Raw genomic sequence first — 27,965 nt, forward strand, 5'->3', positions numbered from 1 at the left:
TTCGTTTGGATCCCCAGTCGTGTTGGGATTTCGGAAAGTAACGAGTTGACCAGTTGGCCAAGCTGGCCAACAGGGTGCCGATTCTGGAAATGGGGTCCCCAGAACCGGACCTTCGTTCGTTTATCCGCCGCAGATTACTTCAAGTCTCGAACTCGGAATGGTCTGCCCTGATCTCCCCAAACGAACTGAGGACAATTAAGGAAACCACGACCGCGTGGCAAGTTTCCCTTCGTGCTTGGCGCAGGAAATCCACCATCCTCTGCAGACTACCCATTGGCTACATTCTCCGACATTAGGACCCCGTCACTGCCGATGAAGAGCGCACCGGACGGTGGTCCATTTACTCATGGAATGCCCTAATTGGGCTGCTTTGAGGCGGCATCTTAATCTTCTTGACACGCTCCTTGACACGCTCTCTCTGGTGCTGTGGCAGACGACGCCAAAGCGGCTGATCTGGGGTCACGTTTTATCCGCTAAGATGGTTTTTCTTCATCCATGTAAGGTAGGGCTTTCTGGCCTCATCGACCTCCTGAGGGGTTGGTAGAGCACCTCTCTCCTGCTCCGTCACCCGCCCCTCCCGCCAGGGGTCCTTTATCGGCCTTTGCTCGCTAGTCCAGCCTTGCCTTCACCCTTTCCGCCTTTTTATTCCCTTTATGGTTTCTCGTTTCTTAGTTTCAGTGCCTTGTCTTTACTGATCTTTTAAAGACTTGTCAGTGCTGTCTTTTTTCTGGTCCTTTATCTCTGTTTTTTGTGTTCGTTACACTAAGCTTTCCAGGATTTGCCTTTTTCTTCCTTCATTTTGGCTTCCGCTCCTGGTTTTCCACTTACCGGATGAAGGGACTGATGACCTTACAGTTTAGCCCCTTTCGTTGTAAACCAACCAACCACCAATTCTGTTACCAGCTCCATTTACATAGCATAGAGGGGAGCCTCTAAAATCGTTCTGTCTCCCTTGCTAGTGGACAGTTAAGTGGAAAATTGTAGAAACCAAAACCTTTCAACATGAGTGGCTATTAAGACACATGAGTCTTTTATAAATGATGTCTCTGCCTAAAAATCTCACTGTGTCGTTACCTTGAAGACCTGGTGTGGTATCTAGGTTGGCATCAGTTTTAGCGGCTCTTTTAGAATTCAAAATTGTTAAGGTTTTCGTGGCCACTTGTTGACAAACTGTCTATTGTCTTGCTTCTCGGGTTCTTCGGCCGACGTTCATCTGATTATTTTATTGACGTTTCGCCAGCACGAGTGGCTATCATTGTCAAAGCTTCACCCTCCATTCATCACTGGCAATGGAGGGTGAAGCTTTGACAGTGCCAGCCACTCGTGCTGGCGAAATGTCAGTAAAATTATCAGATGAACGTCGGCCGAACAACCCGAGACAGAAGCCAATAGGCAGTTTTTCTTTTGAAATTCTTTGAACGTGTAACGTACCTTGGAGGGACGTTTTATCGTTTCTTGGACTTGCTTTTTCTTCCTATTAATTCAGGTGCAATTTGACGTGAGAAACGACTGTTTTAGAAAGTCTTTTCCGGAAAGGTGGAGGACAACTGCCGCGACGTAAAATGTAAATACAGGGTGAGTCAAAAGTTCTGGGACACCTTCATAAGTTGGAAGATTAAAGGGAAAATTGAATTGTGATGATGGGAACATAGGTTTGATGTGGGGCCGCAACTTTTGGAGTGAATGCCATTCGTGGCCGCCATATTGAAACCCGCCATTGGATTCAAGGTTTTTTTTTTTTAAATGGGAATGGGAGTGTACGACACATCAAATAACACTCGCTTGAGCTCTGGAATTTAGTGGTGTAATTTGTTTTTGTCTATCTTGTACAGTTTAGAGGTTATTAATGTTCAATGTTGGGAAATTACTTTCATACCGACTGCTACAACACATGTTCTACGTGTTGTCCATCCCGGTATCAAGGTAACTTTGAACATTAATAACTTCTAAACTGTACAAGATAGACAAAAACAAATTACACCACTAAATTCCAGAGTTCAAGCGAGTGTTGTTTGATGTGTCGTACACCTCCCTTACCATTAAAAAAAAAAAAAATACTTGAATCCAAAATGGCGGATTTCAAGATGGCAGCCACGAATGACATTCACTCCAAAACTTGCGGCCCCACTTCAAACCTATGTTCCCATCATCACATTTCAATTTTGCCTTTAATCGTCCAACTTATGAAGGTGTCCAAGGACTTTTGACTCTCCCTGTATTTCGTTTATACGGCGGTAAGAACACGGCCTTGCTCCTCCCGCAGTGGTTCATCAGTCATATTCACAAATACCTGCTGCTCCTTTTCGCTCCACCATTCAACATTGGAATTTATCGCCTGCTGGAACTGCCGTGCCTCCTGAGTAATGGCAGACATTGAGCGCGACATGGCAAAGCGCGTGGGCGGAGCGCCATGCGCATGTCGCGATTAACGAGGTCGTTGACAGACGGAGCAACAGCAGCCACTTTGAATTGCAGATCGGGTCAGCGTCATATCTATCACTAAGCTTCCTGTAGTACAACTCACGCCTTGCGTGTTGTTGACCGGCTCCGGTTACGCTGAAGTGTGCAAGGAAAATGCCACATGTCGCCGAAAAGCAGGGCTATTTCGCGTTTCTTACGGGATCTCTAGTGGTAGCTCGTACGGCCATTCGCCGCCACACCGGCAAATGTTACGAGCTTAACGTGCTCGTCATCAGGACCCAGCTGGAGTAAAATGACTTACGGGCCGCCGTATCCACAGTGCACTGCCGTGGCGCTACCGGCTCGCGCCGAGCGCAGTAAGCTGTCATGGTACGTGTACTTGAATACGCCCACCTGTTGCTTTGGAGCGAAGTTTGCATATTGCGGTTCGTTTGACAAGGAACTTCTAAAATCATCCGTATTCCTAATGTGATACCACGTACAAAATACTGTGCCTCTGCACCGTATCATGAGCAAAATTAATTCTGGCTGTTTGCATATTGCTTCTACAATCCCTAGGATCGCTGGCGTGGCACGCGAGTTCAGATACACACAGTGGATCTGTTCAATCCCTTTCCAGGATATGCCTTCGTGCGTTACACACTTCATAAAATGAACGCTGCTAATTTCTACGTCGAAACTTCGTGTCAGATTAAAATTATGTGCCGGATCAGGCTTCTAAACCGAGGCCTTTGCATTTCACGGGGAAGTTAATTGTTCGTAAGGCGGATGCCAGGTTGAGATTCATTAGGAGAGTCCTTAGAGAATGTAGTCCATCAAGAAAGGAGGTGGCTTACAAAACACTCGTTCGACCTATACGTGAGTACTGCTCATTAGTGTGGGATCCGTACCAGGTCGGATTGATAGAGGAGATAGAAAATATCCAAAGAAGAGAGGCGCGTTTCGTCACAGGGTAATTTGGTAAGCGTGATAGCGTTACGGAGATGTTTAGCAAACTCAAGTGGCAGACTCTGCAAGAGAGGCGCTCTGCATCGCGGTGTAGCTTGCTGTCCAGGTTTCGAGAGGGTGCTTTTCTGGATGAGGTATCGAATATATTGCTTCCCCCCTATTTATACATCCCGAGGAGATCACGAATGTAAAGTTAGAGAGATTCGAGCGCGCACGGAGGCTTTCCGGCAGTCGTTCTTCCCGCGAACCATACGCAACTGGAACAGGAAAGGGAGGTAATGACACTGGCACGTAAAGTGCCCTCCACCACACACCGTTGGATGGCTTGCGGAGTATAAATGTAGATGTAGTTGTAACAGTTGAGCTACTCGTCCACGACTCACGACCCACCCTTACATATTTACTTTCGTCAGCACCTAATATTTTACCTTCCATAAGGTAAAGCTCCCAGGTTCGAGACCCCGTCTATCACAGTTTTAACCTGTCAGGAAGTTTCGTATCAGCGCACATCGCACTGCAGAGGGACACATTCTGGAACTTCTACATTCGTTAACTAGGGTCGATGTGCTGCAAGGAATTACACGGTCACTTGGTGCATCGAGCGAGGTGGCTCAGTAGTCAACACACAGGACTCGCATTCGAGTGGCCGACGGTTCAAACCCGCGTTCGTCCATCCCGATTTAGGTTTCCTGTGATTTCCCTAAATCGCTCCAGGTAAATGCTGGGGTTGTTCCTTCGAAAGGGAACGGACGATTTCCTTCACCGTCCTTGACAGCAGCGGAACGTATGCTCAGTTTATAATGCCCTCGATGTCGACGGGACGTTAAACCCAATCTTCCTTTTTTACCTAGTGTGAGAATTAAGTAGCTTGAGTGTACTTCGTGCTTCATAGCGCACCAGAGAACCCGTCTGAAGCTCCCGAGTCTCTAATTACACTTCTCCTTTGCTAAGCGTACACTGTAATGAAATTTCCTGGCAGATTCAAACTGCGTACCTGGACCTGAAATCAGATATAAATTTCTACACTGTCGCTGAATAATTTTGACGGGATCAAGTATTAACTTGAAATTGTGCAAAAGATTTTGAAATGATGCGTTCCAGCACAGCATTACATAGAAGAGATCATGGGAATTAGGAAACCGGAAACACAACAGCATGTGACCCTGACGAAGGATGTACAAAAGTAGGTTACTGGATAAATATGAAATGAAGATCTGTTGAAAGAATATCAGAGAAAAGGAATGTAATGATCATTATATTAAGAGACGACGTCCCTAGCTAGGCCCATGACCATCGTTTCTGGCTTGACTACAGACAGCCGTCATAAAATGTTTGGGCATTGACAAAGTGGGGTTCGTACGAGAGGTAACCATACAGTTAGGTCTTCGTTTGCAGATACATGCCTGCTGTCCCCGTAAACCTTAAAATCCCGCCGCAATGTATGTTGTCTGCTGAGACGAACTAACATAATCCGTCAGGTAGTGTCAGCTTGTGAAGCTTACCATAGGGAGCACAACGACGTTGATATTAGGTGAGTGGAGAAGTGGATGTAACGTGACATGAGTTCAAAGAGGCTTAAGAGAAGAATGGCAGGCAGAAATGGGGGGGGGGGGGTCTAGAAATGCAGGGGCAACTCCTGAAACACACAACGCATGTTGTTATGAGCAGGTACATTGGGAATACGGAGATAAAGAGGCCGATGTAGGTTGAAAGAGATGCAGTACATGTACCCAGTGGGAAGACGCATGAATATCGCAGCATACAAAGTCGTGATACTCACAATAGTTCGGCAGACTAAAGCCAGTTGGAGTAATTGCCGAATCGCTCGGCATTTGAATAGGAGCGATGCCACTATTCGACAATATTGGCAGGAATGGGTGAACCGTGACCGAACACAGAGTCGAGAAGGATGTGGTCGACGATAGACGAGAGAACTTCATGACCGGGCACTCGTCAGAGAGGCACTCAGGGTCCCGGATTCATCATCATCATCGATCCGACGTGCAACTGGTGCTTCAGTGACCAAAGGACCAGTAGTAGACGGCTTACAGAAAGGAAGCTGAGCTTACGGCGCCCCTTGTGCCCACTACATTTGTCCTCTGTGCACCAACAAGCCCGTTTTCAGAGTATCGGGCACAGTCGGTCTGGAATCTTATTGGTTGGAGTATAATTTCCTTTTGTGATGTACCCGCTTCGACAAGAGCCGCAACGACCAGCGAAGACGTGACTAGAGACTCCCTGGACGGCGGTAGGGTGTCAGCCTGACTGTTGGTCGCCTCACAGGCCGACAGCTTGGAGTGCTGGTCTGGCTTGCCATGTGATGTCATATCATAGCAGGACCCCTTTGATTGTCACCAGCGGCACCCTTACAGGACCGTGTTACGTCGACGATGTTTTACGCCCCGTTTTGTTGCCCTTCACGGCAAGCTATCCTGGGCTCACACTTCAGTAAGGTCATGTTCGTCCGTACATGGAGAGAATTTCTACAGCTTGAGCTTGCGAAATGCTACCGTGGCCAGCAGAGTCACCGGATCTCTGTCCAGCTGAGTAAGTTTGAAGCTTTATGGGCATTACTAGAGAGAATTTGGCTCGATATTCCTCAGGACGACATCCAACAGATCTGCCAATCAACGGCAGGCTGAATAACTACTTGAATAAGCACCAGGGGTGCATCAACGCGTTATTGACTTGCTCAGTTGGTGAAGATCTTTCTGTTGCACAAACCACCCAAATTTTTTTTGGAATTGTAATAATTTATTTGTCTGTTCAAGTACATCACGTCTGCCGATTTCCATCCCAGTCGGTTAATTCCTTCCTTTCTTCCTACTTTCCCTTAGTGTCTTCCAATTCTTCGACTACCGTGTACAACAATGTGGCTTAGTGGCCGCTTGGCGCGCTGCTGTCTCGGTGTATGGGCAGTGTGGCCGCGACTGCCCGTGCCGGGCCGTGGTGGGCCAGTCCCGTTAACAGCGCCTCCCATAGCAACAGCGCCTCCCATAGCGTACCGTGAGGTCACCGCGTCGCTGACATTTGGCGCGCAGCGCAGCAGGTCCCCGCCATGTTGGACCTGCGGGTGCGTCCTGCGCCGTGTGCTGGCTGCTGCTTTCGCCTGTCGCCCATTCCTGTTCTCTGCCCCTCCACTCCAGGTGGCTGGCACGCTGCACTCTCGCGTGTTGCTGCATCTGCGCTTGCTGTTGGTCACAGCTGGCCACGCACAGCTGATTTTATGCCTGTATTACACTACAAAATAAGACGTTTTATATGACATTTTGACAGTGTATTGGGGTACTTGTATCGTATTTTCTATAACACTTACAGCGTGGTCCCAGCTTTTTATAAAGCTTTGTCAGAGAACACCGACAGTAACACGTACTTCGTCGACGCGCCACTGACATTTCCCCGACTGATTCTGGAAAGCCTGCAGGCCCCACCTGCGTTAGTGGAGACACAGCTTTCAGGTCGTTACCTGCAGTTCTCAAAAGCGGCGATCTCGCCTACCAGCGTATTTCTACTACAGGCCACGTTCGCGGAGACCATGAGTTTTCCAGTCTTTCTCACGTAACACCCAGATTTACTTGCTACAAGTATTGTGAACTAATGGATCAAAGACCCCATCTAAAAGCATATACAACTGTACCAAGAAATACCTTGTTTACGATAGTTGACATACAAACGTTACATGATCAAGAAAGTAAAAAATAGGGCATACACAAACATTGTTCAAAAATATGTCTAAAGAATATTCAATCGACCAAAAAATGATAACTATGCTACAAAATTTGAGGTAAGCTCAGGAACGTGGAGAGGGAAAAGGGACGAGGGGGAGACGAATTGTACAAGCAAACCCCTTTTGGTGAGCAACGGTAAGAAGTTGTTTGTAGTATATCCATCACTGTGTTACACATAACTAAGTTACGTGCATTACTTTACAGACGGTTCGAGATACTGTACGTCACATTTCCAAACAATATTCAGTGGATTAAAGAGTAATGAAAACTAAGTTACAAAATTTGAGATCAAGAACATCTTCATCGTAGTCTATCAAACGTTAACGATTCAGAGGACAGCCAACGACACAAAGCTACACTCACTTTCTCTCGACTACATAAACGAGTTACATAATCTGCAAATGTACTGCAATAAAAAATGACTAAAACGCCGCACTGTAAAACGTACATGGGTGACCCCCCTCTGGCCTGTCCGGCGTGCACTGCACTCCTGAGTCCGCGGGTTACGCTTCACTCGTGCCTGAGGTTACAAATGCTAAGATATTTCCGTACCGGCAGCTAATTGACGTGGGACGATATTGGTTGACGATTACCTTAAGGGGCGACCGCTGGTGTTGACCTGCGCTTGCGATGACCGTTCAGCGAAAACTAGAAATCTGTGTGAACACTAGTGTCGTCGTTATTAACGTTTTGACCTGGAGGAAAAAACACCTAAATAAAAAAACTGCTGGGAATTATGCTGTAATGTGATACTTTGAACTGATGTGAGAGTGCGTGGAGGAGTTGAGATTTCGGAAAGAATAGTATCTGCCTTGAACTGGAAATGGCGCTGACGTTCACGCCTTGCGCCAGTAGCAGTGGCAGGAGAACAGCATATGAGCGTCCCTCCCCCCTCCACCCCCCCCCCCCCACTATCACCTTCACCAACCCCACCCCTTGGCCCCCGCCCCACTCCCAAGAGCCATTTATTTTCTCACGTTAGGCTAACTAATTCGACAATGTTGACTGGAATACACTTTTTCAAATTCTCTGGCAGGGGTAAAATAGAGGGAGCGAAAGGCTATTTACAATTTGTACAGAAACCAGACGGCAGTTATAAGAGTCGAGGGACATGAAAGGGAAGCAGTGGTTGGGAAGGGAGTGAGACAGGGTTGTAGCCTCTCCCCGATGTTATTCAATATGTATATACAACAAGCAGTAAAGGAAACAAAAGAAAAATTCGGAGTAGGTATTAAAATCCATGGAGAACAAATACAAACTTTGAGGTTCGCCGATGACATTTTAATTCTGTCAGAGACAGCAAAGGACTTGGAAGAGCAGTTGAATGGAATGGACAGTGTCTTGAAAGGAGGATATAAGATGAACATCAACAAAAGCAAAACGAGGATAATGGAATGTAGTCGAATTAAGTCGGGTGATGCTGAGGGAATTAGATTAGGAAATGAGACACTTAAAGTAGTAAAGGAGTTTTGCTATTTGGGGAGCAAAATAACTGATGATGGTCGAAGTAGAGAGGATATAAAATGTAGACTGGCAATGGCAAGGAAAGCGTTTCTGAACAAGATAAATTTGTTAACATCGAGTATAGATTTAAGTGTCAGGAAGTCGTTTCTGAAAGTATTTGTATGGAGTGTAGCCATGTATGGAAGTGAAACATGGACGATAAATAGCTTGGACAAGAAGAGGATAGAAGCTTTCGAAATGTGGTGCTGTAGAAGAATGCTGAAGATTAGATGGGTAGATCACATAACTAATGAGGAGGTATTGAATAGAATTGTTGGGGAGAAGAGTAGTTTGTGGCACAACTTGACTAGAAGAAGGGATCGGTTGGTAGGACATATTCTGAGGCATCAAGGGATCACCAATTTAGTATTGGAGGGCAGCGTGGAGGGTAAAAATCGTAGAGGGGGACCAAGAGATGAAGCAGCTTGCACAGGATAGAGTAACATGGAGAGCTGCATCAAACCAGTCTCAGGACTGAAGACAACAACAACAGCCTAAGTAACAAAAATAGGCGAAAAGACAAATTTGGGCTGTTGGCCAGAGTAGAAATTTTTTTAGCCTAATTTTTTGAGTGGCTTAAAGTGTTACTTCTGGAGTCTATTTTAAGATTTTTTAATATAAAGTGTGTCATAAATCGTGAAAAACATTGAAACCGAGATTTATTGGATGGGAGTCGGGCTCATCCAGCGCTCGAATGCAACTGATCTAATACCGTAATAGATGTCGACGGAATAGGAGTTGTTTTAGTTTCAGATAGTATCGCAGAATGTACGATTGTGAACTAAAATACTATTCTCAAGAACATTTCTTTTCGTAAGATGGTTGGTTTATGATAAACAGTGTGACAGCACGTGTGTGTCTCGCGTCTGCGTGTACCTTAAACGAAGTGAAGGATGAAGTGCTTGAAAGGGGCAAACAAACGCATATACAGGAATAGAAAAATTCTAGCAGTAATCAGAGTCGTGCAGAAAACACTGCGTTTGGTAAGCGCGAACTTGTTGATCGATATAGTTTCGTCAAAATGAAAATTTCGACATAGACGAAAAAAAAGGCGAGCTGTAGGGTCCTAGCATTGCCAATTAAATGTTCGATCAATTCAAATATTAAAAAAGCACAAGTTGAAACTTTAAACTTTTTTTTTTCAAAGTAACGTTTTCTAAGTTGGCGGGAGGTATAACTCATGAAACATAGACGCAGTTAAGTAATACCTTTTTGTAACTCATAAGTCGGCGTTTCTTTCTACTATAGTACGTAGGACTTTTTCGATACATTTTAATTCCGATTTTTTTATGTACATTTTTACAGCGACATTTTGGTGAAAAATTTACGTTAGTTTCGCCATTTTCTTACAAACCATTTTTTAAAAACATCCCTACGTACTACGTTAGACAATATCATCAGTTTCAAAGCAGTTTTCGAAATTTTGTTGTAGGTTCGAAATTGTGGCGTTCGGAGCGGCTACCGGCCGCCCTCGCAGTCCGCGAAGGCTTTCTGTCGATGTCGTGTAGTGTCCTCTGGGTGCACGTTTGTTACTTAAACAAATACACCGTACAATATTAAGGGTGTACAATATAGGTCTAAAGTTAGTGTCTTAATTTTTTCGTTTTTTTTTTCTTGAGAAAAACCGTGAATTCGAATCCAAAATTGAACGTCACCCTGGTCTATCCCCTTTAATCCTGTCCCCCCTGATTACAAGTGCAGTAACGAGTGTAAGATTATCCGTATTACTTATTTTTAGTAGTCTTATTGGTTTAGTCATTTCACAGCGTACAAGCTCGTTGCTGTGCTGCATAAATCGCAATCGCCAGCTTTGGACTGACCTGGTGTTGTTTTCCGCCTGTTGCAGAGATCGCCAAAGTGAGGGCGAGCCTCTTCCAGATAAATGGCATGAAGAAGGAGCCGCTGGTGCTGCCCGAAGCGGAGGGGCAGACCACCACGCTGACGGAGAAGATCTACGTGCCCGTCAAGGAACACCCGGACGTGAGTACCGCATCCACCTGCTGCTGCTGCTGCTGCTGCTACCGCGCTGATTACGCTTAACAATTTGATATCTTTGACCAATCCGTTGTGAAAGCTAGGACCACACTCCACCTTTCATAAAAAGACATGACAAAAATACCAAAGTGCTCTGTTAAAAAATTTGTAATTGGTCTCTTATAAAAGTTCTCAGACAAAGTTAGTTTGGAGTGTAATGTGGGCCTGAACTAAATATTGAAGATAGTCGTCTGGGTTGATTAGGCTGCTTCACAGTCTTCATCAAACTGCATGTCCAAAACTCGACGTTCCAGTCCCTCTGCCTCAAGAGTCTTCTGGCGCCACTATTTGCCAACTCTGCGTTCCCAGCCCTCTGGTGGGATTTTTTTAAAGAGTCTTTTGCTGTGGGTCACATCAGGGGACGTAAGAGCTCCCCAGAAGATTTTAATGACTATAACAACAATCATGAGAACCCGGAGACCTACATACGAGGGTGAGTCAAATGAAAACCTTAAATTTGTAGTAACAAATCGAAAATTCGCACCGTTATTCCCAAAGTTGGTAAGCGTGCTACACAGCGTGCAGAATGGCCTGTAGGTGGCAGCATAGCGCAGATGCACACATACCGTCGCAGTATCAGTATAAACATGGCCGCCCCACTTGCGACTTGCACCAGGGAAGAACAGAGTTCTGTTATTCGGTTTTTGCTTAGTGAAGGTGTGAAACCTATTGAAATTCACCGACGAATGAAGATTCAGTACGGTGATGCATATCTGTCACAGCTGCAAGTCTACGAATGGAGTAGGAAGTTCGCAAATGGTGTGACTTCAGTGGAAGATGCTCCTCGTCCAGGTCAGGCACAACGAGTTGTGACTCCACAGAACATTGCAGCAGTTGAAGCCATAGTGAAGGAAAACCGCCGAGTGAGACTGAATGATACTGCAGCATGTTTACAGATTAGTCATGGGTCAGCACACCACATTGTGCATGATGTGATCCAGTTTCACAAAGTGTCTGCAAGGTGGGTGCCACGGCAGCTGACTTGTGAAGAACTACTTCGGCGCTTTGAACGAGAAGGTAATGGCTTCCTTGCAAGAATCGTTACTGGGGACGAAACCTGGGTTCACTTCCACCAACCGGAAACGAAGAGTGCGAGCGAGGAATGGCGCCATTTCTCATCACCAAAACCAAAGAAGATTCGAACAGAACCATCAGCAAGGAAGGTTATGCTGACTCTCTTTAGGGACGAAAACGGCGTCATTTTGGAGCATTACGTGCCCAGAGGGACCACTGTCACCAGTGCATCATACACAGATCTCCTAAAAAATCATCTGCGGCGTGCAAGCAAATCAAAGAGACGTGGATTGCTGTCAGCAGGTGTCCTTTTGTAACATGACAATACAAGGCCCCACACTGTCCGTACAACAGTTGCAACAATCACAGACCTGCATTTTGAGTGTCTTCCTCATCCACCATACTCACCAGACCTTGCCCCCAAGTTTCGATCACTCAAAGACGCAACGGTAGGAAAGAAGTTCCGTTCTGATGAAGAGGTACGCCACGCTGTGCATGAGTTGTTGTGCGGACTACCAAAAGAATGATTTTCTAAAGCAATTTATGCACTTTGTAAGAGCTGGAGGACTTGCATTGAGCGTGGGGGAGAAAATGTGAAAAGTGATAAAGCTTTGTACCAATTCTGCACAATACATATTTTAAAAAATATTTAAGGTTTTCATTTGGTTCACTCTCGTAAAACAAATAATTACCAAACCGTTGCTTTCAAACTACGCCAGAGCATTTTCTTTATTTGCGAGTATGATGGCGGAATGAAGTACTCGGCATGGGCTGGAACACTTGTGCGAAATGGTACTTCTTCGGAGAGAGATATCAGCCGAATCTGGTTATCGTGCCGGGATAAGCGGCTTTTCTTACATAGTAAACACGCACACTAAATTTGCTCCCTTTGTAGCAGTGTAAATACAGTCTGATGTAGTCTAAGACACGTTTACTAGGAAGTAATTTTAATATATGGTGAGCAGAAAAGAGGTTTACATTTTTAAAATCCACAGAAACAAATCGGTAAAACTTATTCCTTCAAACCTTTTCCTTGTTAATAGAGTATCCCTGGAAGTTTTTTTTTTTTCTCTTCAGATTCCGTAGGCTATGTATGTACTCATATAGTAAGTAACACGGCAAATATCGAGATTGTGCGGCATAGTTTGCTGGATTGATGGTCTGGATCAACTGCAACCTGTACGGCTCCATGCGCAAGCGTTTGCGCAGGATTTTGGGAACAGTTGTTTATGGGATCTCAAGCTCATGGCTTGCACGACGTCCCGATTTCTCTGGGATTCTCTGGAATTCTATTCGAATGCGATCAGCGTTCTGCTGCGATACAGGCGGGCGAACACGACTTCTCAAACTGTATCAGGCAAAGGGACACACCTCGTGTTTCCTCCTACTCTCTTTTAGAGGACTGAAACTTGCACCAGCTTTTCCGTTGTGGTGTAGTTGCAATTTCCCACACTACCACTTTCTGGCGGCAGCAGCCTGCGTCAAACTGCCGCCCGTTCTTAAAAAAAAAAAAAAAAAAATCCACGGATGCAGGTTAAAGTTCGAACCGGGTAAGTTGTTCCGTCTCGTTTGTATGGCTTTTTGAAACTGTAAAGCTCTTGTGTGTTCGCCCTGTATGTGTATCTGTATTTTAGCACGAGGTTCAGGTTACGTTGGAATGTGTTTGTGAATTGGCGAAGTCGACGAATGTGAAAGTAAAAACCATCTGAAGTGTCGACACATTCTGTTTGCGCACGAAAGTAACTCCGCACGACTGTCATACTCGACACCAGTACGGTTGTCTTTCGATTTACTATGTGGCGATGAAAGCGCTGCTGGCTCCGCACTTCATTGCTAAACGAAACGCGGTTTCCCTTCAACTTTGCCAATTTTACTTGCGTTACAGACCAGTAGATTACGGGTCAGTGGGTCAAACGTCTCCGATGCGTTTTGTAAAGTGGACGCATATGACCATGTCGATAATAGTTCATCCATTTGATGAGAACATAAACTGCGGTGGCACTCTGGTGCTTTCCGGGAAGAACAGCCCGTGTGGAGGCACCAAATTTCTGATCCCTTTTCTTTCATTCCAATAATCTCAGTGGCTCGGTGAATCAGTGACCAAATTACCAACCCAAAAGTCCGGGGTTCGATTTCCTGTCGGTCCTATGATTTTATCCCGTCACGTGTGGCTTCTATTGCCTCTTGTAAGGATGTGTGCCCGTGAAATATGCGAAATTGCACCGTTCTTCGGAATCAAACTCCATGTCTTCCTATAGCTGGCTGTGTGGATCAGGTTAAATGTCGGAAGAAGCCAGGGGCAACTGGAATCAATGACATGCCGTTTCAGACTGAGTGGGACTTGAGTTTCAAGAGGACCACTTCGGACGTAGCGGATCGTCGCCATTAGCTAATGACAGCAATTAGGAGCGAACGGTACGCAGAGCAACAAGTGAACAGGGCGGCGACAAAGCGTAGATTCCCGTTTTCTCTTTCCCGGACAGTGTCTACAAGAGACATTTTGACCGAATTTGCTAACGAACGGGGGATAATTTCAACACGAAGAGGGTCCTAACGAGAAAATGCGAATTCTTCACCATACGCTCTGACGGTCCACTTGTCCCTTCCTCTAACTTCCACTAACACTTGATGATAACCAGAGAGATTCCGTTGCTGTAGTCTCGAAATTCCCTTATTGGTTAAGACCTTATCAACCAGTCAGTTGATACCTTCATTAAGCAATGTTATTCATGCCAATGTAGGTGAACAGGAAAGACCATACCATAGGTGTAACTCCGTGAAGAGCGCAAAAACTACTCGACAATTGACATATATTGCGCATCAGACTTACGTATTTAGAAGAGCGGCGGTGAACAGGTATTTTACCAAACCTGTAGACAGTAGCATCTGGATGTGTAGCTCTAGACTGCGGACCAGTGGTTCATATTCCCTTCGCGTAAATCACAGAGGAAATTTGCTTGTCGTTAACTGTAAATGTCGCTGACTACCCGACGCAATAGTTGCGTGTTGGTAGTTCCAGAAAGCCGGCGAAAGGGCGGCTCAGAGGTCGTGCTGGGTCGTAGTTAATGCTTCGGTCCTAGCCATAAAAGTGACATGCTGCCGTGGTTGGTCCTACCTTCTAGTCCTGCCCCAAGCTGACGGTCCATGTAAACAGGTCACTTTTAAATATGGTTCAAATGGCTCTCTGAGCACTATGGGACTCAACTTCTGAGGTCATCAGTCCCCTAGAACTTAGAACTACTTAAACCTAAACGGTCGCGCGGTTCCAGACTGTAGCGCCTAGAACCGCTCGGCCATCCCGGCCGGCAGGTCACTTTTAGGAGCGAATTCTGACAAAACCGTCATCTTGGTGAAGATTCTTAACAATAAATTTAAGAGAGATACTATTAAAGTAACGAAAATTCATGGTGACCTAATAAGTAACGTACCTGATTTCGGTATCTTTCTCGTCTAGGGACCACGTAGGACCCAGTTACTAAAATTTATGAATTCCAGTGTATTAATACCTCTGTGGTAAGAAAAATCACACTTTTATTGACATAAGCATTCCACTATTTTGGCCACACAGTTCAGTTAAAATTGCCACCCTTTTATAAGTCACACGACAGTTTCACTGAAGCCCCCAACACAGCCAGTTGATCCAACTGTTGTGTAGTATTGCCGCTACGATTGTTCCAATGTTCACCCAGATGACAAAACAGCTATCATATCACCATTTATGACTCACGGATGTCTGTAGTCGATTTGCTTTTCTTACTGTGACCTACTGGATTGTATCTAGCGTTGTCAGGTGTCCGCCATTTTACAGTCGTGTCTGGCCAAATATGTGCAAGTCCGGCCTGTCCGGGTTTTGTTAAGCAATTTGCCGATTGAAATAGAGAAAGCACAACCAAGGTCCGTTCCAGACTAATGATGTAAGCACGGGGAAGAAATATAAGGATGAATAAGGGGATAGCATAATGATACATAGTTTTTTTTTTCTCCGCATGCCAAACGATCCTAACAGACAGTGTCCACCTACGCTATGCGCAGTGCGAGCGAGGCAAAGTAAAAATGTGCCATTCAGTCGATGCAAACCTGCCTCTCCCGTGCGCACCATTCACGAGCCGCGCTGGACAGCTAATTTGAAATCGCAGCATAATACAAAGAATTTCGTTAGGAATGATTGAAATTGGCAGAATATTACTTTGCCAACGTCGGAAGGGTGTTCTTTCATAAGCGCCCAGAGGACAAAATTTGCTGTCAAGGCTTCCACGAAGTGATTTTTCAAAAAAATAACATTCTACATGAAGTGAGTTAAGACAGGAAATATCAATAGTTAATGATAGATAACTGTTATTTCTTTATAAGTCTGACTGGTATGACCAAATTCATTGAATAACTTTTCATCGTACATTCCCTTAGCACAGATAATAATTATTTAGTTTTGTCACAGACGTTTAGTTGATTTTTACACAAAATTAGCTTAGGTAGAAGACTGAGAAATTAGGTAGACTCAACACTTTGTTGCTATCATAACTGCTAAATTATAAGACTGCTTACTGATTCTTTTTTAGTTTAAGCTTGTTTAAGGTTGATTTTTCGAGAAACTCACTGTAATTGATTATTAATAAACGACTGAAAATACCCAGCTGACTCAGACCTATTTAAAATTAGGAAGTCCAGCTTCTAGGATAAAATATCTGGCTAAATATTACGCTGAATCCGACTTCTCAATTTTTGCACGTGCCAGTCCTAATTGTATCTTCCTCCGGCTCTGAATGAGAAACAGCCTCTTCTTTGCGAAGACGGCATTTTGAACAATTTTTGTCGATACGGTTGCTGAAACGAGTTTTCGCCATTTCTGTGATACCTTGTGTTTAGGGAAAGTTGTGTCGTTTTTGGCGTAAGGACGCTTCAAAAGTAAACTACTGCTGTAGATGGCTTTGACCATTGAGTATGTATATCTGTGGAGTGAGCATTGCCTACTGCGCAACATCAAACTGGGCTGGTCGCGTGATTTTGGGACGACGGTTCTTGTCAACAGTTTGCGGTAATAGCGCAAGTTGAGTATCCTCACACATTCGCCTTGTTTTATGTGCGTTTCTGCACGTTTGAGTTGTAGTAACAGCTACGGTACATTATTATCGTTGCTTCGGATGTAAACAGAAGTATGCGAAAGGACGACCTGTTACATCTCACAGATATGTACAGCAAATGTGTATTTGTAAATTACATATTGAAAAATATCGAGACACGTTATTACAAAGTTCTGTATTGCAGAGAGAATATTTGCGATTTTATAGCGACTTGTTCGCGACAGTAAGTGCTGGATAAATTTGCAAGTGCTTGTGAGTAACCTGACAGTCAGAGTTTTGGTGCTATGTTTATATGCAGATAAAATTCATACGTGGCAGTGTGACATTTCCTCCAATTTATGCGGGTTTTCAAACCCTTATGTGTATCTAAGTGTTTGTGCATGAGACGGTTTCGTATACAGTCTCAGAGTAACGTAATTAATTAGAACAGATTCGACAATATGAAGCAGTGCAACAGAGAACCTAAAAAAAATCTTGTTGGCTGTTATTTCTTTTATTCCTCCAAAATTTGAGCGCACATCGTGTAATTTTTTATTTACTACACGTATAGTATAGTTTTACTTTACTGATGAGATGATGAAAAATGCTAGATATTTTACTTGTCTTTAAAAAGGAGACGGGTAAAATAAGGAAAACTGAAAGCAATAATGGACAAGCAAGTGGTGCAAATCGCATACCGTGTTTACAGTAACCATTTCGTAGTTCCAAATGCGCTGTTTTTGTAATGTAATTAATTAGAACAGAGATTCGAGAATATGAATAAGTGCAATAGAAAACATGAAAAAAAATTTTTGGTCATCACTTCCTAACTCGTTACAGAAAAAAAACCTAAATAAAGTGGGATCTGAGCTATGATACTGTGACGAAAAAGTATAATACCATTGCTGTTCCCATCTTTAAGCCAACTTCAGTTCCGATCTATCTGCAGTAGGGAAGTAATAACACTCAAAATATGCTAAGCGCTACAGGGGCTAAAATGCGCGGTCCCAAAATCACGTGACTTGGACTGCAGGAGATGCTGCGGACAGGATTCTCGTTCTGCACGTTCTCTGGCTTTGACACGCCCCAGTACCTCATAGCGACAGAGGGAGGGGGCGGGGCGGGGGGGGGGGGGGGGGACGCACACGCAGTCAGCGCGCGTGTTGTTGACACTGCAGAGCCCTCGCTGAAGGGCAGCAACAGGTGTGCGCGCGCGGGGAACCGGTCGGCCATTATACCGCGGCGTGGCAGCAGCTCGGTATTCCGGCCGCAGCAGCAAGCAGCCTTTGCGCGCGCACAAAGCCACCTGCCGCCGCGCGCCCATTATTATTCACCGGGCGCTTTTTGTTTGCGCTGATAATGGCACCAAACGCCGGAAAAGGCAGTATTATTTCTGGTATGTTTGCCGACTTTTTAACTCCCAGCTCTTGTCCTGTCCTCTTTCCTCGCTTCCTTTTCTCTCCTTCCGTAGCACTCATGCTCCACCTTATTTGTTATTCGTTTTCTGTCCTCTGTGCCACATTTCAGACCTCCGTCTTTCCGACACTAGAGGTTATAGTTTCTTGCCACGACTGCGATCGAATATTCGTATTCTCGAATAAATATTTAATTCTGCAGAGAAGTTCCATACACGATCGGAGCCTGGTGGTAAAGCTCGTGTCTGGAATCAGAGAAGCAGCGGAATCGAATCCTGAACTTTTTCAGCCTTGAACCTATCCTTCACCCGTCATTGACGCAAAGATAACGCCAGAAAAGATACCTGTTCGAATTCCACGTTAAACCGTACATTCCCTTTCTCCGTTAGGGTTACTGAGGCAGGTAAAGTGCATACAAGTTCCTAAAATGGCGTTCAGTCGAAAGGCACCAAGTCGTTAAACAGCAGGAATTATTAATTAGTATTTCTCCAAACAAGGTCATAATCCGGAATAGATTCCTGGTCGGGCATATAGCCTTAAGCCTTTTCGCTCCAATGCCGGAGGATGTCCAACACGTTGTTTTTGGCACTTTTTTGGTTGGTGCGTTGCCGTAAGATAGTCCATCTCATTTCGTAATTTCCTCAACTTTGACCAACACGGCCCTCAAGTTATCTGCTCTATATAATACTGGGCCACTTGTGCATCTGTTCTTCTACGCACATCAAAAAAAGTTTTGCATCATCCCGGTTCCCAGAACTCCTGAAGGTAGACGTTGACTGTGGATATTGTATCACAGACTCAGTCCCTTTGACTGTTAACGAGATGTCACTAAGCCCGCTCCATGATGTAAACAACCATGCTTGAGCAGCGCCTATTAGAAGGAGGGGGTCCGACAGCCGATCAGTTCCAGTCATTCCATCAGGAAGGAGGTACACGGCTCGTGGTGTCTGTAGTTCAACTATGCCTAGACGGTCCGTACCGCTGTTCGATCGCGTCCGCATTGTTACTTAGTGCCAGGAAGGGCTCTTCAACAAGGGAAGTGCCCAGGCGTCTCGGAGTGAACCAACGCGATGATGTTCGGACATGGAGGAGATACAAAGAGACAGGAACTGTCGATGACATACTTAACTCAGACCGCCCAAGGGCTACTGCTCCTGTGGGTGACCGCTACCTACGGATTATGACTCGGAGGAACCCTGACAGCAACGCCCCATGTTGAATGATGATTTTCGTGCAGCCACAGGACGTTGTGTTACGACTCAAACTGTGCGCAATAGGCTGCATGACGTCCATGTCGAGGTTCATCTTTGTTACGACACCATGCAGCGCGGTACAGATGGGCCCAACAACATGCCGAATGGACCGGTCAGGACTGGCAACACATTCTCTTCACCGATGAGTGTCGCATATACCTTCAGCCAGACAATCGTCGGAGACGTGTTTGGAGGCCACGCGGTCACACTGAACACCTTAGACACACTGTCCAGCGAGTGTAGCAAGGTGGAGGTTCCCTGCTGTTTTGGGGTGGCATTATGTGGGGCCGACTTACGCCGCTGGTGGTCATTGACTGCGTCGTAACGGCTGTACGACACGTGAATGCCATCCTCCGACCGATAGTGCAACCATACCGGCAGCATATTGGCGAGGCATTCGTCTTCATGGACGAGACCCATACGTAGCTACAGTTGCTAATGTAAAGATGTAGCGTTTCGGTAGGTATTTACAATTTAGTTTTTGCAACATGTAGCAGGATTCAGCCGAAGCAAACACTGATCAAAAAGTCTTTCTTGCTACGCCCAGGGCAGCCAGACAGCAACGGTTTGAATCCCGTTACGAGGAATATAATATTTAAAGCAGAATTTTACTTGCCCATTCGATAGATCGGTCCCATATTAGTCTAGAGCGATATTTGTTTTATCGCTATGTATCAACAGGCAATCCAGCAGCAGTGACTTGACCAGAGCTGCTGCGTGGCGGTAGCTGTCGCTTCTGTTGCATTCGTCATTCCTCGCGTGTTACTCTCCTTGCTGATACACAGCGATAAAACAAATTTCGCTCTAGACTAATTTGGGCCGATCTGTCGAATGGGCACGTAAAATTCCGCTTTAAATATCATTTGGCCCATAAGGGGAAAAGAAACCGACGCTGTCTGGCGGCCCTGGGCGTCACATGGAAGACTTGATGAGCAGTGTTTGCTTGGGCTGACTCCAGCTACACGTTGCAAAAATGAGTTTCCAAAATATCTGCCGAAACAGAAAATTAGCCTGACGACCCACAGGGTACAGCCGGCCGTTGTGGCCGAACGGTTCTGGGCGCTTCAGTCCGGAACCGCGCTGCTGTTACTGTCGCAGGTTCGAATCCTGCCTCGGGCATGGATGTGTGTGATGTCCTTAGGTTAGTTAGGTTTAAGTAGTTCTAAGTCTAGGGGACAGATGACCTCAGATGTTAAGTCCCATAGTGCTCAGAGCCACCCACAAGGTATATTGGAAGACTTCTCACAGGACTTGCGACAATCGATGTGAAACAACATGACGGATTTGCACGCTTCTCGCACAGATATTTGCAGACCTAGGTAACAGAACATTCGTAAATGGTTGGATCGGCCGTTCTGGAAACACACAGTGAGTGGCACGCACACCATATTTTAATCAATGGGTAACATTGAAACTAACGTTTTTGCTTGCATTTGTACAGCAGGACGGACGAGCAGCATGCGGAGTGGATAAAAAGCACTCCGTCTTCAGGCCACGAGTGGCCATCCGACCGCCGTGTCATCCTTAGCGGAGGATGCGGATAGGAGGGGCATGGGGTCAGCACACCGCTCTCCCGCCCGTTGTGATCGTATTATTGACTGAAGGCTCCACTATTCGGTCGAGTAGCTCCTCAGTTGGCATCACGAGGTTGAGTGCACCCCGAAAAATGGTAACAGCGCATGGCGGCTGGATGGTCACCCATCCAAGTGCCGGCCACGCCCAAGAGCGCTTAACTTCGGTGATCTCAAGGGAACCGGTGTAGCCACTGCGGCAAGGCCGTTGCCTATTCGGAGTGGATATACAGGTTAAATCGAAATAAAAAGATCTTGCGTTCAAGTTATCGATCTCTAAGTCTTCGATATTTGTGGAATAGTAAAGTACGGACTCTTTTTGTGTATACTGGGAGGGAGGAGGTCCACTGTAAGTAAATGAAGCACGCGGCGGCGGGTTGCGGCTTACCCTGTTAGGTAAGGCCGGTGCGTGTTGGGGTTCGGGCAGGTTGCTGGGCTGTGGATGGGGAGGGGCAGACGGGCGCGTGTCGGCGGCAGTGAAGCGGCTAACAGCGCCACTTTTGTGGCGGACGCTGCGGCTCGGCGCTTTGTGCCGCCAGGGAGGGGCCACGCCGCACTCCACAATGCGGGGCGGCTGCTCGCCTGTGCTGCACAGCTGGGGGGCGGGCCGGCCGCATTCCTCACTGCAGCCGAGCGTTACTCACCAGATGACAACCGCCGCCTGCCTCCAATTAAGTGATGTGTATCTGTCACAGTGGGGTCCGCCTCAATAGCTCGATGGTCAGCGCCTAGCTGCTATGCAGAAGAGCCGCTTTCGATTCCCAGTACTGCCAGGGTTTTCTTCTTGGTGGAAAGACTGGATGGGCCGCACTTAGCCTCTTGATGCCAATCAGCTGTAGAGCTACTTGAGAGAGAACTAGCGGCTCCACGGTCAAGAAAGCAGACAACTGCTGGGAGAGCGGTGTGCCTCTCCAACCCGCATCCGTAATCCTGGAATTGGCATAGGATGACACGGCGGTCACGATGACCTAGCCATTGTATTGTAACCGGGGACCTAGAAACGACGGAGAGGCTCCGTCCCCGTCCAGCCGCAGTGGTCCACAACCCCACGACAACTACCGCAGTCCACTTCACCCCTCTGCCGCCCCACACCGAACCCAGGGTTATTGTGCGGTTCGGCCCCCCGGTGGTAGAGTAATGGTGGTGTATGCGTACGTGGAGATCTTTTTTGCGCAGCAATCGCTGACATAGTGTAGCTGAGGTGGAATATGGGGAATCAGCCCGCATTCGCCGAGGCAGATGGAAAACCGCCAAAAAACCATCCACAAGCTGCCCGGTTCACCGGACCTCGACACAAGTCAGCCGGGCGGATTCGTGCTGGGGACCAGGCGGTCCTTCCCGCCCGGAAAGCCGTGCGTTAGACTGCAGGGTCAACCGGCGGGCCATGACCTAGCCATTATTATTATTGGCCCCTCCCCAACCCCTTGGGAGAGTGGACGGATGTTTGCGCCCAGTGGTAACGTATGTGTATGCTGTCCTTCGCCGAACCCCGGCTGTAGCCACTCAGATGTTTGGTGGCATACTTAAGCCTTTCCCCGACCTTTGAATTTTCGTGTCTAGTCACTTGTAGGTGGACCTACAGTTCAACATGTACTCCGAACCACAAAGATAAAATACAGGGTGTTTATAAATGAATATCGGGGTTTTAACGCTTTATAATTTACTTTATTTTATTAAACTTAGTTATAAATTATATGTCAAATGAAAGAGCAACTCAAGCAATTTTACCAAGAACCTTATAAATGTTCAATGTGAGCACCATTTGTCACAGGGCACACATCAAGTCTATAGACGAGTTCTTCCCAAACGATGATAAGTGTGTGTTCAGTGGTTGTAGCAACAGCTGATTCAGTCCGGTTTCTTAATCCAAGGAGGTCTGCCGGTAGCGGAGACACGTACACACGATCCTTGATGAAGCACAAAGGAAAAAATCGCATGCCGTTAAGTCGGGTGAACGTGGAGGCCATGCAAAGCAAGCCCTGTCGTTGGGCCCCTTGCGGCCTATCCAGCGTTTGGATACAGTGAAGCTGAACCAGTCGCTCACATTGAACATTATGAGGTTCTTGGTAAAATTAACAGTTGCTCTTTCATTTGACATATCATTCATAACTGTAAGTTTAATGTAATAAATATTATAAAGCGTTAAAACCCCGATATTCATTTATAAACACCCTGCACAACGATTTATCTTAATCTCCCTTTTTGCTCTGATTTTAGGTAAAACTTACATAATGGACGTACAATATATCATGTCTCAATCATCTTAGGTGCGCCACAGCCTCAATTAACATCAAAATGTAACTCCTGTTTGTGTATAGAAACAGCATTAAGTCGAATTTATAGAAACCTCTACAGTTTATTATCACGTTACAAAAACTTTTAGAGGTAGAGTAATAAGAAAGTAATCTTGCTGGAGATAGTTCAGTGTGCTGAAACTCGTGTGGGTAAAAGAGATTTAAGTGCATTCTCTATTCCACATATTCAAAAGATGAAGGACGTTTAGTCTTCGCTCACCCTCATACTGTATCGGAAGCCGCTGAATTGAATCTCTGCGAATATCTAGACACTAGCCAAAAGATCTCAACTCTACTTTTCGAAACAAAATGCCCTTCGGAATAGCGAAATAAGAAAAGTTCGATAAACTGCACTGTAGCTGTGTGGTTGTTACAGCACATTCACAGCTACAGCGAGGGCTGTAGGAATAAAAGCGAACTAGTGGGTGCTGTGAGTAGCTCCCTACATTCATAGTCCCGGTCCAGCCGTCCAGATTTTGGTTTTCCATTGTCTCTGCATCGCTTCAGGTGAGTCCCGGTGTGGGTCCTTAACCACGGACGCTTCGCATTTCGTTCCCCAACATTACACAGCTGAGACCACTCGAACGACCATATCGTGAACATAGCGTTCAGTCGTAATCTTACTTCACTGCTGTAACAGTTAAGCCTAAGCAGTTAGTGAAGAAAAGAATTTGGCAGAGAAAGAAAAGGAAACAGTATAGTGTGAATGGAGGAGTGAATGCGAGAACAAGAATAATAATAAACAGAAAGGGAATGGCTGAAATTTTCGTAAGAAGTTTGCTAGGAACTTAAATACAGCTACTAAGTGAAATACGAGAGAAGCGCACGTCAGTGAACGATGACTTTTCCACTGAATACCACGCACTAAAAATTCTAGTATAAGAGAATAGTAATCCTTCACAAGATAATTCTAAACGTAAAATTCCGGCGAAAAAGACCTCCTGCGAAAGACGCCTATTGGCACACGCTAGGGACCATAGGGCTCTTTAGCTAATCCAAAATATTTCTAGATACCTGGAGGTAACACACAGTAATGTGCTGCAGAAACTAAGTATCTATGTAACAAATACGAGAGATTACTTCGGGAGAGTGAAAATGAAACTTTCGTGTAACAAGGTTTCAGTACTCTATAGCGGGAGACACTTTCCCGGGATACCGAACTTGGTGCAAAGTGGTCAGCACACTATTGACCCGCGTTCGGGAAGACGACGGCTCAAATCACTCTCCATCCATATTTACGTTTCCAGTGACTTCCTTAAACAGCTCGAGGCAGATGCCGGAACTGTTTGTATGAAAGCGCACGGTCAATTTCCTTTCTCATTCTTCCCTAATATCCGATCTTGCGCTCCGACTCTAATGAGCAGGTTGTCGGCGCGACGTGCAGCCTCAGTCTTCCTTTCCGTCCTCTACCAGGAACAAAGAGAGCAAAGTGTGCGGGTTTGGACGGACTCAGAAGCTGCAGTTCATGCACAGCTGAAACGCCGTCTGCTACTGTGATTTATCTCGATTGCAGGTATGTAAGGCTGTAGGAGGGGCGGTGGAAAAGTTTCTAGCCCGTGATAGTTACCGTAATGTTTCGCCCAAACACCACCACCTATTTTTTATGGTGCCTCTTTGTGGGTATGCAAGTCAAATTTGCGGCTCCTGCTTCCGTAGTTTTGCCACTAGGATGCGCTGTGTACCGTAGTGTAACCAAAATGGCGAATATCGAAAGAATCGAGAACCTTGCTGTGACTGAATATCTTCTTTTGAAGGGAATGCAGCCCAAGTAAATTGCGGAGGACATGCGGAATACAATTCAGGACAATGCTTCGTCAGACGCAACTGTGAAAAACTGGGTGTCCGACTTCAAACGTGGAAGAACGAGTGTGGAAGATGCGCCAAGGAGCGGAAGGCCTTTCACCGTTGCCAGTGGTAAAACAGTGACTACAATTCACGATACGATTTTGCAGGATCGTCGAACAACGTTACAGCACATCGAAACCACATTTGGAATCTCACATGGGCGCACTCATTACATTGTTGTGGATATTTGGGAATTTTTTTTAGCTCACCGCCTGGTGGGCCGTGTGCTACTGAAGACAACTAACAAGCCAGGCAGCATGTGGGTCTCTTAGCCGTAATGGCTGCTCATAAGTTAGGTTCGCTTGACAAGCACCCATTCCGTTTCCCGTGCCTGCCACGAGGAGGCGGACCTTTTTCTAATATTTCTGCCCTGGCTGTTGCTCTGTGTGTTGGTACACTATATAATACAGTAAGTGATGTTTTAATTCAAAATAATTAATAAAACCAATATAATTATGTAAATATAAAATAAAACAAAATAGAAATAAAAATATACAAAGAAATTTCTAAACTATACCGTATCAACCAAAAACCAAATTTTCACTCGTGCAATTCCAGAGTGCAAGGCTGCACATGTGCCTCAAAGTTGAACTATAGTTGAATTCTTTTATCTTGGCGGCTCGCGCATGCCCGCCCCTACGCGGGAGATTGCTGCGTTGCCAGTTGCACACGACGCACGCGCCAATAGAAGCAGCACCATAGTATAGCATAGTTCGCAAGCTTACGTTTAGGAGGGAGCGCGCAGTTTATGAAGTAAAGCCACCACGGCCGCATAAACCCTTTCGCTGCTACAGAGACGTGCTCCCTGCATTTTTCCGCGCTGTGCGCGATTTTGTCACTACACTGCTCGCCTGTGCAGACACATGGTGTTCCGACTGCTTTGACACTTACCATTCGCGCCCGGTGTAAATAAAACTTTTATTACAGTCGCAAAAGACGGAATATTTCTCAATATTACATACGACACCTATGTCGTACTTAAATTAAATGAGATATTGTTATACAGTAAATTTTATATGAAATTTAGGTATCTTGTCCACATTTCATTCTCAACATTGTGGCAATTAAAATCGACCATACGGAAAGTATACGCTATGGACTTTTACCTCTGCAAACTCTTCTAAATTTCGTGCAATGGTTTACTACGTTTAATGCTGCACAAAAACTGCGTTGAACATCAAAACAAAATTAAGTCATTTATGGGGGGAAGGTATCAGTCAACAAGATATGTAAAAATCAAATTTTCTGGTCAAATAGTTTTTGTGAAATCGAATGATAAGAGTGTCAAAACAGTAGGAACACCATGTCTCTGCACGGGCGAGCAGTGCAGTGATGACAAAATCGCGCACAGCGCGGAACGCGGGGATCACGTGTATGCAGCAGCGAAAGGGTTAATGAAGAGACAAAGCACTGCAAATTTCAAAAATTGCATTCAAACGAATAAAAATATTAAGCATCGCACAAGGATTGAACCCATAACCTTTCACTTCATAGCCCAATACCTTATCCGTTACGCTAACGCAGCTCGTTGGAGGACTCTAACACGTCACGCAAAATACTGTCAAACACTGTTGGCATGACTATGAATTACTCATGCTTCATCGAAGTACAATAGGAAATAAACAATTACCACTGTTCTTTATCGCGAAAATCGGTTCGTGAGATTGATACAAACACCTTTCCTTGCTATCGCCTGAATTAGGAGGCTTATTGTTTGTTTGGTTTAATTAATTAATAGAATATGAAGCAATTGGTATAAAGAATGCTTTTTCCAAACTTTCTTTAAAAGAAAGTCTGCTATCAAGACATTGCTTTTATTCAATTACTTTGTTTATGACTGAACGTTTCTAAAACTGAAGCCACTCGTCTGTGCTCTGCACTGCAGTCGAGCTCTGGCAACGTCGTTCTCTGTTCATTGGCTGGCTGTGTTTTGTAACGTTAGATGCGCAGAACGCACCTAAACTCGGCCGCCAACATAATTGACGCGCACTCTAGATTACTCTATACGAGATTATAAATGAAGTTAAAATTTCGCATGAAACATAAGAGCATAATGAATATTGAGATATAATGAAGTTTCATCTCAGTGGACCCCAAAACATTTGAATGCAATGAGAGACGGGAGCGTGGGCAGTGTTGTGAAGAAATTGTCTGCCGATTTGGAGCGGATGAAGACTGTTTTCTTGCAAGGTATGTGACAATGAACGAAACTTGGGTTCACCACTTTCATCCTGAAACAAAACAAGTCACGACAATGGAAACATCCTTCATCCCGTACCCTCAAAAATGTACCGGGTGCAAAAATCAGCCGGTAAGATGATGGCATCGGTCTTCTGGGATGCAGAATGGATAATTATGGTGGATTACTTGCAGAATGGCGTAACTATAAATGCATCATACTACTGCACTCTCCTGCGCCGTTTGAGAGAAAGAAAAAAGGTGCGGAAAATTGGCACGCGGAGTTCTTTTGCACCAAGACAGAGCACCGGCGCACAAAGCCCTCGCAACACTGGAAACTGCGTGACTTTGCGTTCGAATTGTTAAGTCATCCTCCATAATCTCCAGATATGGCTCCATCAGCGCTTTTTTTCCCAAACCAAAAAAAAGACCTCAAACGAGACGATTTGACAATGATGATGCCGTAATTGATGCTATCGACGCTTGGTTGGACCTTTTATTTGAATGGTTTGCGGAAGTTACCTGAGCGTGCACGCAAGCGTATTGGTGTACACGGGTAGTGTATTGATAAAAAGAATTGATACTGTGACATTTCTGTCGTTCTTTACTTGTTAGGCTAGAAACTTTTTGTTCCCCTTCGTTTGACACCGTCCCAGGAGAGTGGAGCCATTACATCACGAGCAGTTAGTACTGGGCAGCACTTT

At 45.5% G+C, this 27,965-nt stretch overlaps 1 protein-coding gene across 9 annotated transcripts in view; it reads left to right on the top strand.

Annotated features, from left to right (window-relative positions):
• Positions 1-27,965, top strand: part of LOC126186151 (protein held out wings) — a 419,545-nt gene that overhangs the window by 316,220 nt on the left and 75,360 nt on the right. For all 9 annotated transcript variants that reach the window (XR_007537298.1, XM_049928192.1, XM_049928193.1 and 6 more), the window contains exon 2: positions 10,447-10,580. Coding sequence is in view for 8 of the 9 variants with exons in the window: in XM_049928192.1 (XP_049784149.1) it covers positions 10,447-10,580 (134 nt within the window). In the remaining variant the exon portion in view is untranslated. The remainder of the gene's footprint in view (positions 1-10,446; positions 10,581-27,965) is intronic.

Source organism: Schistocerca cancellata, chromosome 1, assembly GCF_023864275.1.
Source record: "Schistocerca cancellata isolate TAMUIC-IGC-003103 chromosome 1, iqSchCanc2.1, whole genome shotgun sequence".
NCBI lineage: Eukaryota > Metazoa > Arthropoda > Insecta > Orthoptera > Acrididae > Schistocerca > Schistocerca cancellata.